The 15960-nt window shown below is 48.0% G+C and overlaps 1 protein-coding gene across 3 annotated transcripts in view; it reads right to left on the bottom strand.

Moving 5' to 3' along the window:
• Positions 1 to 15960, bottom strand: part of MCPH1 (microcephalin 1) — a 242280-nt gene that overhangs the window by 23524 nt on the left and 202796 nt on the right. For all 3 annotated transcript variants that reach the window (XM_003271408.4, XM_030812415.1, XM_030812414.1), the window contains exon 13: positions 2735 to 2972. In XM_003271408.4, the coding sequence (XP_003271456.1) occupies positions 2735 to 2972 (238 nt within the window). The remainder of the gene's footprint in view (positions 1 to 2734; positions 2973 to 15960) is intronic.

Consider the following 15960-nt stretch of genomic DNA (forward strand, 5'->3'; position numbering starts at 1 on the left):
TTTACATCTCAGAGAGTGTGGGCTGGAGCGGCCTGGTACACTGGAGACGCCCACTACACTGGGGTCCAGTGGCCAGCAAGTGAGGGGACCTGTCTCACATGGGTGAGGGCTGCAGCATACACAATACCCAGATGTTACCAAGGGCACATGCAGATGGCATAATTGGTGAGAAATCAGAAACAGGACACAAGTTATAGGAGGAAAGAAAAAGAGGCTGGGGCCTGTGGCCCAGCCCTGGAAGTCAGAGAACTCTGAAGGGCTTTGCGGGAATGAAGCCTTGGGGTTAAGCAGGTAGACATTCGCCTCCTGAAAACCCACAGGCGGGAGGGCCGAGCGGCAAAACAACTGGAGGAAGTGAGCAGCTGCCGAGCAAGCGTGACTCCACACAAGGACGCAGGAGCCACAGGAAGGGGCCGTCAGAGCCACCCAACCTGGAAACACGAGTGCAGAGGCAGGCTCGGGCCCTGCACGGCACATGCTTTCCAAACTCCAAAAAGATTGCTTGTTGATATGCACTGTGGATATCAATCGTGTGCACAGTTCCGTCAGCTGGCCCAGACATGCTTTCAGACCCAGTTCTGTTCTGCAGTCGGTGGCATTTTGATAATACACTTCTCCAAAAACACAAAACAACAGCCTCTTTTCAGAACATAGGATGTTTTGAAGGTTATATTCTTGGCATTTAGAAAAGAGTAAACAGCCTCTTAGCTTTTGGACTGTGACTAAAATCATATATATATATATATATATATATATATTTGGAAGTTGGTTTCCAGGCAAAAGATGAATTACTGTGCACCAGAGTTAAAAAATTACTTTTGATTGCCACACTTTTAAAATATATGAAAGGATGACCATCAATTATGTAAAAGATATTTGTAAAATGTCCGTAGTTAGATACGAATGTATCTTGGACAAACACAGTATCTACCTGTCTATTAAAGGATAATGTTTAGGAGGGGGTGAGAAAAGCCAGAAGTTTAGGATTTAGAGACAAGCAGAAGTACTAAGAAAGGAGACTGAATAAGAAACATGGAAGGAGATGGAAGCAAAGAGAGAGGAAAAGAATGAGAGAATGGGAGAGAGAGAGAGGACGTACCTCTAAAGTCAGGTAAGGATCTTGGCCCCAGGGGCTGAAACTAGAGTGATTCATTGCTATGGGCTGAATAGTGTCTGCCCAAAATTCATATGTTGATGTCTTAACCCTCAGTAACTCAGGATGAGACTGTATTTGGAGATGGAGCCTTGAAAAAGACAAGTTAAAATGATGCCACTGGGGCTAGATGCAGTGGCTCACACCTGTAATCCCAGCATTTTGGGAAGCCAAAGCAGGAGGATTGCTTGAGCCCTGGAGTTTGAGACCATCCTGGGCGACACAGGGAGACCCCATCTCTACAAAAAAAAAAAAAAAAAAAAAAAAAAACTGGGCATGGTGGCGTGCACCTGTAGTTCCAGCTGCTTGGGAGGCTGAGGCAGGAGAATCACTTGAGCCAGAGAGGTTGAGGCTGCAGTGAGCCGTGATTGTGCTACTGCACTCCAGCCTGGGTGACAGAAAGAGACACTGTCTCAAAAAAATAAATAAAAGCAAATAAAACTATGCCATTGGATGAGCCCTAATCCAATCTGACTGGTATCCTTAGAGAAGAGAAAATTTGGACACACACAGAGACACCAGGGATGTGTGTGCATGGAGGAGAGGCCACATGAGGTCACAGGAAGAAGGCAGCTGTCTGCAAGCCCAAGAGAGAAGCCTCAGGGGAAACCAACGCTGCTGATACCCCATCTTAGACTTCCAGCCTCCAGAACTGAGAGACAATGTGTGTTGCTTGAAGCCACCCAGCCTGTAGTATTTTGCAATGGCAGCCCAAGCAAACTAACATGTTTATCACAACCCCATGGAGGAGGGTGTGGGGTTTCCCCACAGTGGAGCCCTAGGCTTGTCCTGCCACATACGACTCCACCGCAGGGTGGGTAAGTTCTAGCACAGACGCTGCCCCTGCCTCCTCCGCATTCCCCAGGCCATCCTTGCTTCACACTCTTCCTTAACCCTCTTCTCTGGGGATCACCTGCAAGTCTCCCGGAGCCCGCGTGTTAGCACGGCGTGGGGTTCCAGCCTCCTCCGATCACAGCTCAGCTCCTACCACCTCTTCCTTCCCAGAATCGCACACAGCGCCTGGTGCAACTCCATGAATGCCAGAGCGGGACATTACAGTCACACTGTGCTCACTTTGTGAAATAAAAGATGGAGTCGTTTTACGTCTTTAATGCCCTTTGAGCACATGAGCAGACGGAGTGATCACGAGATGTACCTGGGAGAGGAGACGACACGGGCGGGAGCTTGGGCCCTAATGCCGGGCGCTGCCAGGGACTCTTGAAGCAGGACAAGGAGGCACTGGGGAGGGGGGGTCTAAGAGGGGTGCCTGGAGAGCCTGTGCCCACAGGGGTGGCTTGGGGTGGCTTTGGGTAGACTGGGTTTTTCACATGAGCCAGGGAAGTCAAGTGGGGAAGTCCAGTTAGAGTTCCCATTTCCTTGTGAACTGTACTTCTGCTAACAGCAAGGAGAGGGAATGCCGAGGGTGACCACACGACGCTGGCAGGGCAGATGCTGGAGGCTGAGACATCAACCCAGGTGCCCCAGCTGCGTGGAAGGGGGTGTGAGCGTGACGCCGCCCTCCCTGGAAACCTGTCCATAGAGCTGGACCACACAACAGTGTCTCTGTGCCTAGATTCTTACCTAAGACCCATTTCTCGGACAGATACTTGACTGTTGCTTTCTTCTTTCCGCTGTAGGGCCCGATGACGATGCTGGCCTGGCGGGGGACTTGGCTGACCCGGCCTCCACACAGGTGGACTAGTTCACAGAGCTTGGCCACTGGGGGGCTGCTGGCAGGCGAGACAAACATCACTGGCTGGTCGGCAAAGAGGGTTCCACGATACGGCCCTGCAGACAAGTGGCACTCACTTCGGCACAGCTGTGGGGCAGACAGAGAGAGAATTACAGAGGTGGGACCACTCCAGTCTCCATAGCGTAGGTGAATTGTTGCGGTTTACTTCCTTTTTTATGAAAAGAATAGACTGAATGTAAGGCTGCCATGCTCCTGTGAATTTTGAATTCTGAGAATCCAGAGAAGATGATGACATTAATGACATAAAACTGACATTTTCTGAAGTAGCCATGAGTAAAGCTTCAAGGAAACAAATTAGAAAAAAAAGAAGTGTAAGCCTTTGAGTTATTACAAATCCTCAAACAAAATATTGAAAAGCAACTGTTAGCAGAGCAGAGCAGAGCCGTAGCTAGGCTGAACGCTCACTAAAGTAACTTGGTGACGTGTGCAACGGACGGCAAGATTCTAATGCACTGCAAATGTGCTGGAAGAGCGTCATTCAATCCAGCGCGCTCCAGGATCTTGGCAGAAAAGGACTTCTACAGGATCTAAGAAATGCTGTAAATCCAACACCATGGTTTGGATGGGGAAAGGGAGAGTGAGGCAATGCAAAAGTAGAATTCCTAGAGCCATTCCCGAACACACTGGGTTTAGGGGAGAGAGGTGTCTCGAGGTTGTTTCAATGAGCTGTTGGGAAACATTTTAGAAGCAGGGATGTGAAACTGCTGTGCTTCTCATTCTGGCAATGTGTGGTCATCTGGTTGACTCAGAGGACTGCGGGAAGGCCCAGTTATTCTGAACACGCATTTTCCTAACTACGGGTTGGTAAAGACTTCTTGAGTGTACACACCCTGAGAGATGCTATGGGTTATGTGCCATCCACATTTTGTTTTGCATATTTTCCCTGCTTATTTTTCCTACAATATCTGGAATTAATGGTTCACACAAATTAGAGATTTGAGGGGATGTATTTTGGGGAAAGGATGAAGGGGCCTTCTCAGAGGAGTATAACCTGGGGTGGGGTGGTCAGGGTCCTCTCAGTCAGGGGCAGCAGGCAAGGCTGACCTCTGAGGCAGGCAGGGGTAGGGTGGAGGTTGGGGGAGGAGCAGCAAAGAGTTAAGTTCCACAGCCCACATCACTGACAAAATCAGAGAAACAGTGAACTGTTCTTCTGCTAGGTTTTCATACTACTGTAATATTTAACAAAAGAGGATCCTACTGTGAAAATACAGCTCCAGCATCAATGGGGTAGATCCAGTACACTTAAATATGCTCATGGAATTTGCTTTTTCTCTTCCCTTGTGTTGAATTTTATAGCATAATAGATACCGAGCCTCAGCAGCTTTCATGTGACTTGCAGGAGACAGTGGCAGCAGGGGCAAATGATTCTTCCTGGATGGTGACTTTGTGAGTATTTTTAGCAATATGTCCTGCGAGATAGGCAGTAGAAAGGGCTATTGATTTAATTTGCAGACAAAGAGACTGAGCTGATGCAAGACAAGAGATTTGCTTTGGCAAATGGTGAGTCACACTGCAAGAAAAAGCCATGGTCCCTAGCATCAGGGGGCCAAGCTGCATGAAAATGGAATCAAGACAGAGTATCTTTCATTTTCAAGTAGGGCACACAAACATTCAAAAAGTTAATTATGAAAGTATTTGGCTGGGCGTGGTGGCTCACGCCTGTAATCCCAGCACTATGGGAGGCTGAGGCGGGCAGATCACAAGGTCAGGAGATCAAGATCATCCTGGCTAACATGGTGAAACCCTGTCTCTACTAAAAATACAAAAAATTAGCCAGGCGTGGTGGTGGGTGCCTGTAGTTCCAGCTACTCGGGAGGCTGAGGCAGGAGAATGGTGTGAGCCAGGGAGGTGGAGCTTGTAGTGAGCCGAGATTGCACCACTGCACTCCAGCCTGGGCAATAAGAGCAAAACTCTATCTAAAGGAAAAAAAAGGCTGTGTGCAGTGGCTCACGCCTGTAATCCCAGCACTTTGGGAGGCTGAGGCGAGTAGATCACTTGAGGTCAGGAGTTTGAGACCGGTCTGACCAACATGGAGAAACCCCATCTCTACTAAAAATACAAAAACTAGCCGAGCATTTTGGTGGGCACCTGTAGTCCCAACTACTTGGGAGGCTCAGGCAGGAGAATCGCTTGAATCCAGGAGGTGGAGGTTGCAGTGAAAAGAAATGGTGCCACTGTGCTCCAGCCTGGGCAACACAGCAGGAATCTGTCTCAAAAAATAAAATAAAATAAAGTAAAATAAAATAAAACAAAATAAAATAAAGTATTTGATTGTTGAAGCAATACGGAAGGGTATAAAGTAAAAAGGGGCTTTTCCTGTTAGACAGTGTTGTCTGTGTCCTCTTCATTGGCAGAACAAAGACTTCTTCTGGGGGCACCAACCTCCACCTGGCCATGTGTTCAAGCCCAAGGAGAAGTCCCAGCATTGGTCCCAGCTAACCCCGGGGATCGCAATGCAAATGACTGCACTAAGCATGGCACAGCTGGCCTCAATCCTGGCCAATGTGACCTGGGAATCAATCGCTGGTGGGATTCTGGGGGAGTTTTCTCACTATTATAAACAGATGCATAAGCAGAAATACTTCTGTTTGCTGGACACCGTCATGTCTAATGCGATGCCCGGATCACTGAAACCCCCAGAGGCCATGGGACACGCTGAAGATGGCCCAGTGGGAAGGCGGAAAGCCCTGGGTCCTGAAAAACACTTGTAAGTCACTGACAGACCAAACTGAAATCATCCTTTATTTTGTCCTTTTTATGTCAGAAAAAAAAACCCTAAATTCTTTAAGTGACTTTTTTGTTAAGTTTTTGTTTCTAGAACCCCAAAGTATCCTAATAATAATAATTTTAAATAATCCACCTATTTTTGGAAATATCTTGTTCATCATTGAGATTATGAATAATAGATCAGTTCTCACCCCTGCCTCCCCCGCCATTTACCAGAGTTAACAACTGTGAAGAATTCTCTGTGTATTTTTAAAAATTCTGTAAAATGCACACACATACACATTTATGATAATGGTTGTTCTTAACCAAAAAATGAGATCAAATCTCTATCTCACTATATGGATAAGCAGTAAATAAACCTTTTTGTAATGCAGTAGAAAAGGAGTCAACCTCTCGAATGTTTAGGATGGGACTTCAGTAGCTAGTTTCTTTGTGCGGTGACATTGCCTTCAGAATTCTGATCTTGGCCAATTTTCCTATCCAGCAAATAAAGCACATTTCCCCAACACTGGTACATTTTAAAAAGTTAGTTGTGAATTACAAGCTGCAAACCTTAGATGCAGCAGGTGGTGTTCTCACTGTGTCACCACTGGCTCTCGCCAGGGAGCCTATGTGTTACCTGGAGATCAAGGTGAAAAGCCTCAAAGGCACAAATTCTGAAGTCAACTTGCTGTTGATTATTTTCATGGATTTTTCAACACCCTTGGTAATCGCAATTTACAGCAATGTGCTCTAAACTCTAACTTCAGCTGGGCAAAGTGGCGAACACCTGTAATCCCAGCACTTTGGGAGGCTGAGGTAGTTGGATTGCTTAAGCCCAGGAATTTGAGACCAGCCTGGGCAACACAGGGAGACCCTATCTAGCTAGCTAGCTAGGTAGATAGATAGATGAAAGAAAGAAAGATAGATAGATAGATAGATAGATAGATAGATAGATAGACAGACAGACAGACAGACAGATAGATAACCAAGCCCAGTGTGGTGTCGCATGCCTATAGTTCCCGATACTTGGGAGGCTGAGGTGGGAGGATCACTTGAGCCCAGCAGGTTGAGGCTGCAGTGAACTATGATTGTGACCCTGCACTCCAGCCTGGGCAACACAGTGAGACCCTGTCTCAAAACAATACAACTCCCCACCCCCAACAAAAACCAGTGATTCTAATTTCATTGCAAACCTTTACACACACATAGACACATACACACACACATGCATGCACACACCCCAGAAACAGGAGTGCGTGCAGGACATGTGGAGGGGAGGAGGGGACAGGCGTAAGTTGGGGAACGATGGCTGGGTGGCATCGTGCTGTTTTATTTTTGTTGTTACCTCAATGAAAACCTCAGAGATAACCAGGCTCATCTATTTATATATTGACCCAGGACTTTCTAGCTAAAAAAAAGTTAAAAGATAATTTTTTAAAAACCATAACTTTCGGGAAGCTGAGGCAGAAGAATGGCATGAACCCAGGAGGAGAAGCTTGCAGTGAGCCGAGATCATGCCACTGTACTCCAGCCTGGGCGACAGAACAAGACTCCATCTCAAAAAAAAAAAAAAAAAAAACACACACAGAAACACCCCCCCCCCCCCAAAAAAAAACCCATAACTTTCATACAGGTATAAAATAAACACAGTGTATTCATTTTACTTAACTCAGATGCTATAACTGGTTCAAAGGACAATCCGAAGAACACATCTATTGATTAGGAATACTGAAATAAACTTGCTAATGGACAAAAAAAGTTGGCTTCCCTACAAGGTAAGAAGCATTCCCTCCACCAGACAGAATTCATTTCCTGCCCATAGACAAGTGTGTTTGCACTGCCAGCAGCTATTTACAACTTATGAAGCTGTAAAACAGCTCCCAAGCAATGAAGGCTGCAAGCAGATAAGCTGGCAGGCTGTGAGCAGGCCTCAAATGGAGTTTTTCAGTGAAGCACAAATGTTCCCCTACAGAACCCAAGATCTCTCTTTAAAAGAAATCATGACAGAAGAGGGGATTACGTGGAGCTTATGGACTGCTCCAGGGTTAAGTCCTCCAAAATAAACAACAGGACCGCTCAGTAGTCAGAGTGAATTTTGGGTGGGGTTTGAAAGAGTTCCTGCTTTCCTCTGCTAATGGTGACATAAAATGTTCATTTCATACCCACGGATATACACTGATGCGTACATGTAAGTTGAGGAGGCACTGGCAGAAGCCAGAAGCCTTTCTCTGCCATGAGCTCCTCCTAGGAGCCCTGGGTTGCAGAGGGTGAGGACTGCTAGGAAAGTCTTTCAGTTAAGGCTGAAGCGACATTAGCTTTGCTTTACAACACATTGGCTGTGCTTACGTTTGTGTCTTCATCTGATTTAATGGGTTTTAGCTCATACTCTCCAAATCTATTTACCTCCAAGTCAGTTAAGGCAGACTGTGTTGTTGACAAAGCTAAGCAGAACAGAATTTCCCCATGGCTTCTAGCTTCAAGGAATCCCAGCTATTTATCCATCACCAAGAAATGAAGCCCCATGGGTGGTTGATGGTTCATTTACTCCGGCCCAGGGTGTTGGATTTCAATCAGTGCATTTGCTTTTCCCTCTGCGTAGAGCTCACCCTTTAAAGTCACTCCTTGGCTTTAAGATGCACTTTCCCGCCTCAACAACAATACAGGACGTGTCTTACAGGGCTGTAGTTCTCATTCACAGCATTATTCCTCTGAGTGGTCCAGAAAACACTCGCGGGCCTTACAGTCAAGGCACCTTAGATTTAAAGGATGGAATACGTGAAAACTTCCTAACTGGTAAAGCGCTCAGTCATGCAAGCTCGGGGTGCAACTCAGTAGTTCTTAGCATAGTCAGAGTTATGCAATCATCAGCACAATCTCCTCACACCCTCCTCAAGGTATTAAATAAATATTTCAGAATCCACAATGCGGCCAATCTCATTAATAACTTTATTGAATCCTGTAGCCCAGCACTCAGGGTCCTCTAAAACCCTGCCCTGCCTTCCCCTCCAATCGCAGTGCCCACTGTCTCTTTTAAATAGACTCTGTCCTCATCAAGCCTGTTTTCTGTCCCCCAAATATGCCATATCATTCCTCAATGCATGCATTTTTTCCCCCAGTTCCCTACAGTCTTATAATTAGCGGTTACACTAATCTATATGTGTGTTAAAACTCATAGAATTGTATACAAAAAGTCAACTGTACTGTGTACATACATTTAAAAGATAAAATAAAATGTGTCCTTTTAACGCTTACATTGGTCTACTTTCCATTTTTTCTTGGATCCTGGCAAGGCCTTCCCGTGCTTCCTAAGACATAAAATCCTCCTCCCAGCGCCTGCCTCCTGCCCCCAACTCAGGGCTGAGCCACAGGATCAGTGCACTCATCCCCACATCACCCCTGCGGCAGCACCTGCACATTCGCTTGTCATGTCGTTAAGTGAACTCTCATTTCATTGTATCAGGCTAAGTTCTGAGGATGCAAAAATGCAGGGACACGGTCTTTGCTTCCTCAGGACACCCTAGAAGTTACAGACGTTTCATGGACAGGAAAGTGGGAGCCTGAGTGGGCTTGGGGCATTTAGGGAGGACTTCATGATGGTGGCATGTGACATGGAGTTGTGAGCAGAAAGACAGTTCCTCACAGAAAGCACACAGGAGCCCCTCAGGTCCTGAGACCTGGGTGTCTGAAGACCCACGGCATGCGTGAATGCAGCCCAGGGTCACTAGGAGTGAGGGGCGAGGGGATCGGCAGGCAATAATTGCGAGAGCTAAGTTGCTAAAACATTTACATGCACGCCAAGTGATGAGGTGTGGACCAGAGCGTTCGTGATTCCGCAGTGTGAGCGTGGTTACTGCGGACCTCAGACACCTGAGCAGACAAGGCCATGGGGGGATCCGTGTGTTAGGAGGCTCACTATGCAGGCAATGTGGAGGACAGATGGAGGGGTTGGGATCAGGAAGACCCAAGAGAAAGGGATGAAGTAGGGTGGGGTATGGGGTTGGGGAAGGGAGGGAGATTCAAGACAGAATGAAAAGTCAAACTCACCAGGAATCCAGTAATGTGACTGGCTTCCTACGTGCAAATGGGGAGGTGAACACTAAGATACCACAGGGGCCACACAGGCATTTGTAAGAAAGCTCAGCTGTCGAGGTTTTGAGGTTTCCAATGAATAATCCATCTTTTTTTCCCCCAGGTTCAATACCAACCGAGAGGCGGATACAGGCATTGAACTACAGAGACAAGTCACGTTGATTATTCATGAGGCTGCCTGCAGATTGGGCGTTAGGCCAATGGACATGTGTGTTTGCTAATCTCCTCTGATGACTTAGAAAGACCACCCACCAAGGCACATGGGCACTGGACAAAGGGCCTGCCTCCATGCAGGGAGGGACAAGAGGGGGCGAGAAGGCAGGCTTTTTCCAGGAGGCAGCATGTAGTTGTGATAAGATTTGATTAAGTTCGTCTTCCTCTGGAGGAGATGGGGGTGAGGGGACGAGACGCCAGCCTGGCAGTGGAAAGGAGGCAGGACCCTCAACACCCACGGGAGGATGCAGGCATGTGAAACCCGGGGCATCTGACCGTCCTCCATCGTGAGTCCTGTCCAAGCGGCCAAGCTTTGGTGAAAGCCCTGGCTCTGCACAACCGTCTCCAAAAGCAGATCCTAATGCTGATGATTGCAAAAGAAGTGAAGGCAGACCCAGAGGCCACCATTTGGAAAAACAAAATATTTTTAAGACTTTAACCTTCTAAAATAATTCTCAGTGTAGAGTTACACGTGACAATGTGGCCTGCACTGAGCCCATCAAAGTCGGAATTAACTGGTCTTTGGCACCGGGGAGAAGGACAAACGATGCCTGCAGCCCCTGGACCTTAGAAAAACTAGAGAAATAGGAACGGAGCACACCATTAACTATTCTCGCAATCACCTCAATCCCATAAAAATAGAAAAGGTCTTCAGATGGGGAAGACATGAAGGCTCCTGAAACTCTGCATCAAACCTTCTCCGTTGGCAATCAAAAACATCCCTGCTCCCAGCTGCCACCTCAAAGCATCCTGTTCCCTGGCCCTCCACAAGCCAGCTCCAAACCCCGTGCTGCCAGATGGGGCTGCCCACTTCAACCTCGCTGTTACTGTCATTCCTCTCGGCCCTGATGACTCTGTCTCTATCTCCATCACTGATCCTGTCCCACTTCCTGGAAGTCTCAGGACATCCACAGGTGCCCCTTCCAACCCCCTCACCCCCCAATCCCTTGGGCTCCTCTCTCCCCGGGGAACTGCAGAATCCCTTGTAGCTTCCTCTGTACCTGCCATCTCCCACCTTGTCAGCAGCCCCAGGCCCCTGCCCAGCAGACGCAATTGCCTCCCGCCTTCACCCCTCCATGTCCCAGCCTCTAAACCAGCACACAGCCCACCACCCCCCTGTGACTCCCTGGCCCTTCTCTCCACGTTGGACTCAGTCAAACCACAACCCGGGTTAAATTCAGATGCCGAGCTTCTCTGCATCGGCATTGCCGCGGGTGGGTCTGGCTGGTGTGCTAGTCCCCTGACTGTTGGCCGTGTGGCCCTCCGTGTTTCTAACCACTCTTTCTACCTGGCTCGTCCTCCCCTCCTCGCTGCCCATTCCCGTCTGCCTGGCCTGCAGCCTGTAAGCCCTTTCTCACGCTCAGCCATGGCTCCCCACTGAGAACAGTGAAGTAACAGAGATGTTTCCTGCTCCCTGGCACCCAGCACCTGCTGCAGGCCTGCCTTCCCCAGAACCCTGGGCTGCTGGAGAGGAACCCCCATATAGAAGGCCGATCCCCCACCAGGCCAACCCCATTCCTCTCGCCTTCTCAAGGACATGCTCCATCAGGTCTTCCTTCTGTCCTGTTTGTCATGTTTTGGGTCAAAACAGTCACAACAACAAACAACAAAAACGCTCTGATTTCTCCCGTCCTGCAACCCCCTTCCCTCTTCACTTCCTTTGCATCTTTTTGTAACAAAACTTCTTGAAAGAGTGGCGCACGCCCACTAAACTCACACCCTCTGCCTTTGCTCCCACCACACCCACAAAATTGCGGGGTTCACAGGCGGTTCTCAGTCTTCTCAGAGGCACCACCAGCTGGGAGAAGGAGCAGGACATGGAAAGTGCAGATAGCAAAAGCAGGTGAAGCGGCGATGTGAGCGGAGGAGGCGCCCAGAACACCAGGCCAGACAGGGGAGGTCGGAACAGAGGCAGGCCAGCCAGCTGGGCAGAGAGAGCCAGGGCAGGTCCGCAACCAGCGGTGCCGGACGCAGTGGGGGTCAGGAAGCCCAGGGTGGAGGCTGCGGGGATGAGGACAGGCACCGAGCGGGGCAGGCAGTGGCGCTGAAGAGCACAGGTGTGGGAGGATGTGGATTAGCCAGGTCGCAGAGGTAATGGAGAAAGGGGTAGTGAACCTCAGGCAGCCCTCAAAAGACAGGCAGCAGTACTGCCAGGTGGCACGTGGACAAGGATGAAAGCCTCAGAACGACTCTCCAGCTGGGGCAGAAGAGTTATCACGCCTGGGAAGTGGGCTGGCTGGGGAGGAGAGGAGGTTGGCCATGGAGAAGAGGGGCTTGGCTTAAATAGGCAGAATGTGATGGGGCAGCTAGTCACCAAATTAGGCAGTGAGGGGGTGACACTGTGCTATACCAAGAAATATGTATTTGGTTTCCACCCCGGGTTCCTAGCACTGAGCCCCTAAAACCCTTGGAATTCCCCGAGCGATACAGGCAGAAGAACGTCCTTCATCATTTATCACAAGCCCTTTCCAACCCTACCTGAGTGTATGCTAATGAGGTGGCTCCTGGAGGCTGTAGGCTGAGTGCCAGAGGAACGTGCCCAATCTTTGGAGGGTTGAAACTTTCAGCCCCACCCCCACAAGGTCTGCAGTTCACTCAATGGCCAAAGATTTCATCAATCCTGCCTATGTAATGAAGCTCCTTAAAAATCCTGATGTTAAGCTGGGCGCGGTGGCTCATGCCTATAATCCCAGCACTTTGGGAGGCCGAGGCGGGCAGATCACGAGGTCAGGAGATCGAGATCAGCCTGGCTAACATGGTGAAACCCCGTCTCTGCTAAAAATACAAAAAATTAGCCGGGTGTGGTGGCGGACGCCTCTAGTCTCAGCTACTCGGGAGGCTGAGGCAGGAGAATGGCGTGAACCTGGGAGACGGAGCTTGCAGTGAGCCGAGATCACGCCACTGCACTCCACCCTGGGAGACACAGCGAGACTCTGTCTAAAAAAAAAAATCCTGATGTTAAAGGGTTCAGGAGCTTGGGGTTGAACACACCCTGGTGCAGGAGGTGATGCCCCCTGAGAGGGCATGGAAGCTCCGTGTGCCCCACTCCCCAGCCCCGGGCCCTGTGCATCTCCTCTCTGGCTGTTCATTCACATCCTTTCAAAATATCGTTTGTGATGAACTGGTCAATGTTAAATGTTTCTCTGAGTTTTGTGAGCTGCTCTAGCAAGTTACAAATCTCAGGAGGGGGTTGTGGGAACCCCTGATTTACCGCTGGTCAGTTAGAAGAGAGACCTGGGACATGCAATTGGCATGGGGATGCGGGCAGGCTTGTGGGCCTGAGTCCTTCACCTGCTAACTCCAGGCAGGTGGTGCCAGAATTGGATTGTAGGACACTCAGCTGGTGTCTGCAGTGAACTGCACAATTGTTTGGTGTGAAAAAAAACCCATACATTTGGTGTCAGAACTGTTTTCTCTCTGAGTGTGTGTGTGTATAGCAATAGTAGTAGCAGTAGCAGTAGTAGGAAAAACAGGAGTTTGTTTTCTTTTAGAGGAACAGTTCTGCGTGCAGCTTGCAGCTGGAGAGGGGTCTGGGAGGCATCTGAGCAGAGGTGACAAGCAAAGCCACAAAAGCACGGATTCATTTTCTGCTAAATTTGCAGTTCAAAAGTTCCAAGTTTCAATTTTGTATGAAACACTGTCAGTGAGACAGTGCTTGAAAGAACAAGAAAGGTTTTTTTTGTTTTTTTTTTGGAAGAAAAATCAGTGTCTTATGTTCTTAGTTTTAAGGAAATGGGCATGAAGTTGTCTCGAGTGTATGAAGACAGTTCTGTCAACTTCTGGCCTGGGAGACCCCCAGGCTCTGGGAAAGTACAGATAACAGACTTGAAAATCCATCCTTCTCTTAGAAGTGGGCTTAGGGGTCTGTACTTTCTAAGCAGAATGATTATAGTTTTTCATCATGGGGGAAAAGAAAGCCTTAAACCAGGGAGCTAAAAAGAAAGAAGATCGATGCTGTTCTTTTTCCTTTCCCTGGGCAATTTTGTCACTGCAGAAAGGAAACAGACTGGAGGAAGATTATGGCTTTTGCTAAGAGTCGAACTAGAAAGGCTGGAAAGAGCAGCACGCAATGACAGTTGACGCCAGACTCTGGGATGGTCGGAACAAGTAGTGAGATTTAAGGTAAGTTATAAAAAGATATTCTAATCAGTAGCCAACAACATGGCTTGAACAGGTTAAGAAAAAGTTAAATGTTATAAATGAAGACACCTGATTGTAACTTAGAGTTTGTCTAAAATCAAGGTGGCTCGTGTTTTCCAAACCACCTTCTGGCCCCATCCCAGCTCTTGCAAAAGAGAAGAGGGCTCAGTGGCAACCCAGCCCCACGCATCTGCATCTATTTAAGAGAACGAGAAGGATGAGTATTTAACAGTCTGACAACGGAGACAAGAGCATGTCAAAGCAAGCAGACTCTCAAGGCCAGTAAAAATAGCGAACATGACTTAGAGGGTCCTTACGGCTCTTGGCAGTAAAGGCCTCAAGCAAAAACATGTGTTGTCAGGCATGGGAGTATGGTTTATATAATCAGCCTTGCTTTTAATACTGAGATGTTTTAGGATGTTTCAGAAATAAAAGTTGAGAGAACTGCCAAAGAAATTATCCAGACAAAAAAGGAGGTGATGGCAGAGGAGGGGGTGTATTAAGGCAATCATGAACTGGGTCCCCCTCACCCTCTATGGTTTACCTGGCAATGTGTGTGTGTGTGGGAGGGCATTGCTTTGATAATGAGATTCCCGGCAAAAATAAAATCTACGATGTTGTCAAAGAGGACGGCAGGCGAGGCCTGGGAAATGAGAAGTGGCTCACTCTCCCGGGACATCCTCCTCAAATTCTTATTTTATGCAAAAAGTAAAAGTGCATCAGGATAATCGCTCCCGGCTTAGCTTTTCCAAAAGCCACATACAAATGGGACTTTCTGTTCTCCATGACAAACTAGCAGTTAAAGGAAGGCAGAATGTATTTTTTTCCCCTGACTTTCGCTGAATGTGATTCAGACAACTGACACTGGAACTCAGCGAGCGCCAAACTTGGATTTTTTTAAAGCATCATTTGAGTTTTTTTTCTTTTAAGGCTACATAAGTGATGGGAACATAATCGTCTTGGGAATCCACAAATAACTTTTTAAAAAGTCATAAATCTGGATTTCATGCCTCATAGTTTTCAACAACTGCGAGAAATATGTCAAAACTCGAACGCGGTAGGTTTCTGTCCCCGTTAGTGGGCACAGGCTGATGCTCTGGGCCGCGTCCATGCGCTTCGGTGGTAACTGCGTGAACTAGTCAGCAGCATATGCTGCCGAAATGCCTTGGTTGCTTTTCACTGTCGTTTTTCAATATCATGAGAAAATGCACAGGGAAAGAACTATAAAAGTTATAGAAACTTTTATTTGATCCTTAAAAAATGGTCTGATAGGTGGCACAGAAATTTGTAAACCTTATAATAACACAAAAGCAGGTCCACAAGGTCACTGAAAGTTGGGGGTTTTAGGCGAGAATTTGGGGAGGACCACCCCCAGCAACTCTGCAGTATTCTGTGGGTCTTCATGCTTCAGAGGAGAAGCTCATCCTAGTCGTGCATTCTCATCACCTGGGAAGCTGTTAGAATGTTGTTTTAGGGGCCCCACCCTATGCTAATTAAGTCAGAACATGGGATGGAGGGTGGGGAGGCCTAGGCATTTGCGATTGTTAAAGCTCCCTAGGTGAAGCTCATAGGCTGCTCAGGCTGAGCAAAGATTTTACCCTGCCCATGGTTCTCAAACTTGACTGCTAGTGCAGTCACCCGAGGAGTTTGAACAACTCCAGTTTCTGGAGCCCCAACTCCGAGCATTCTGATTTAAGTACACGAGGTGTGCCTGAGTAGCAGGAGTTACAAAAATCTCCCCAGACAATTCTAATGACAGCAAAGGACCGAATTAGAATCACAGAGGCTCAGAAGAGCAAGCGGGTTCATATCTCTAACCATAAACTTACATCTGTCAGTAAGCACTTAGCAAGGGAGCCCTGCGGCCCTGCACTGACCAAAGGAGAAGAAAATAGAGTCCCTG

Source organism: Nomascus leucogenys, chromosome 4 (assembly GCF_006542625.1).
Source record: "Nomascus leucogenys isolate Asia chromosome 4, Asia_NLE_v1, whole genome shotgun sequence".
NCBI classification, from domain to species: Eukaryota; Metazoa; Chordata; class Mammalia; order Primates; family Hylobatidae; genus Nomascus; species Nomascus leucogenys.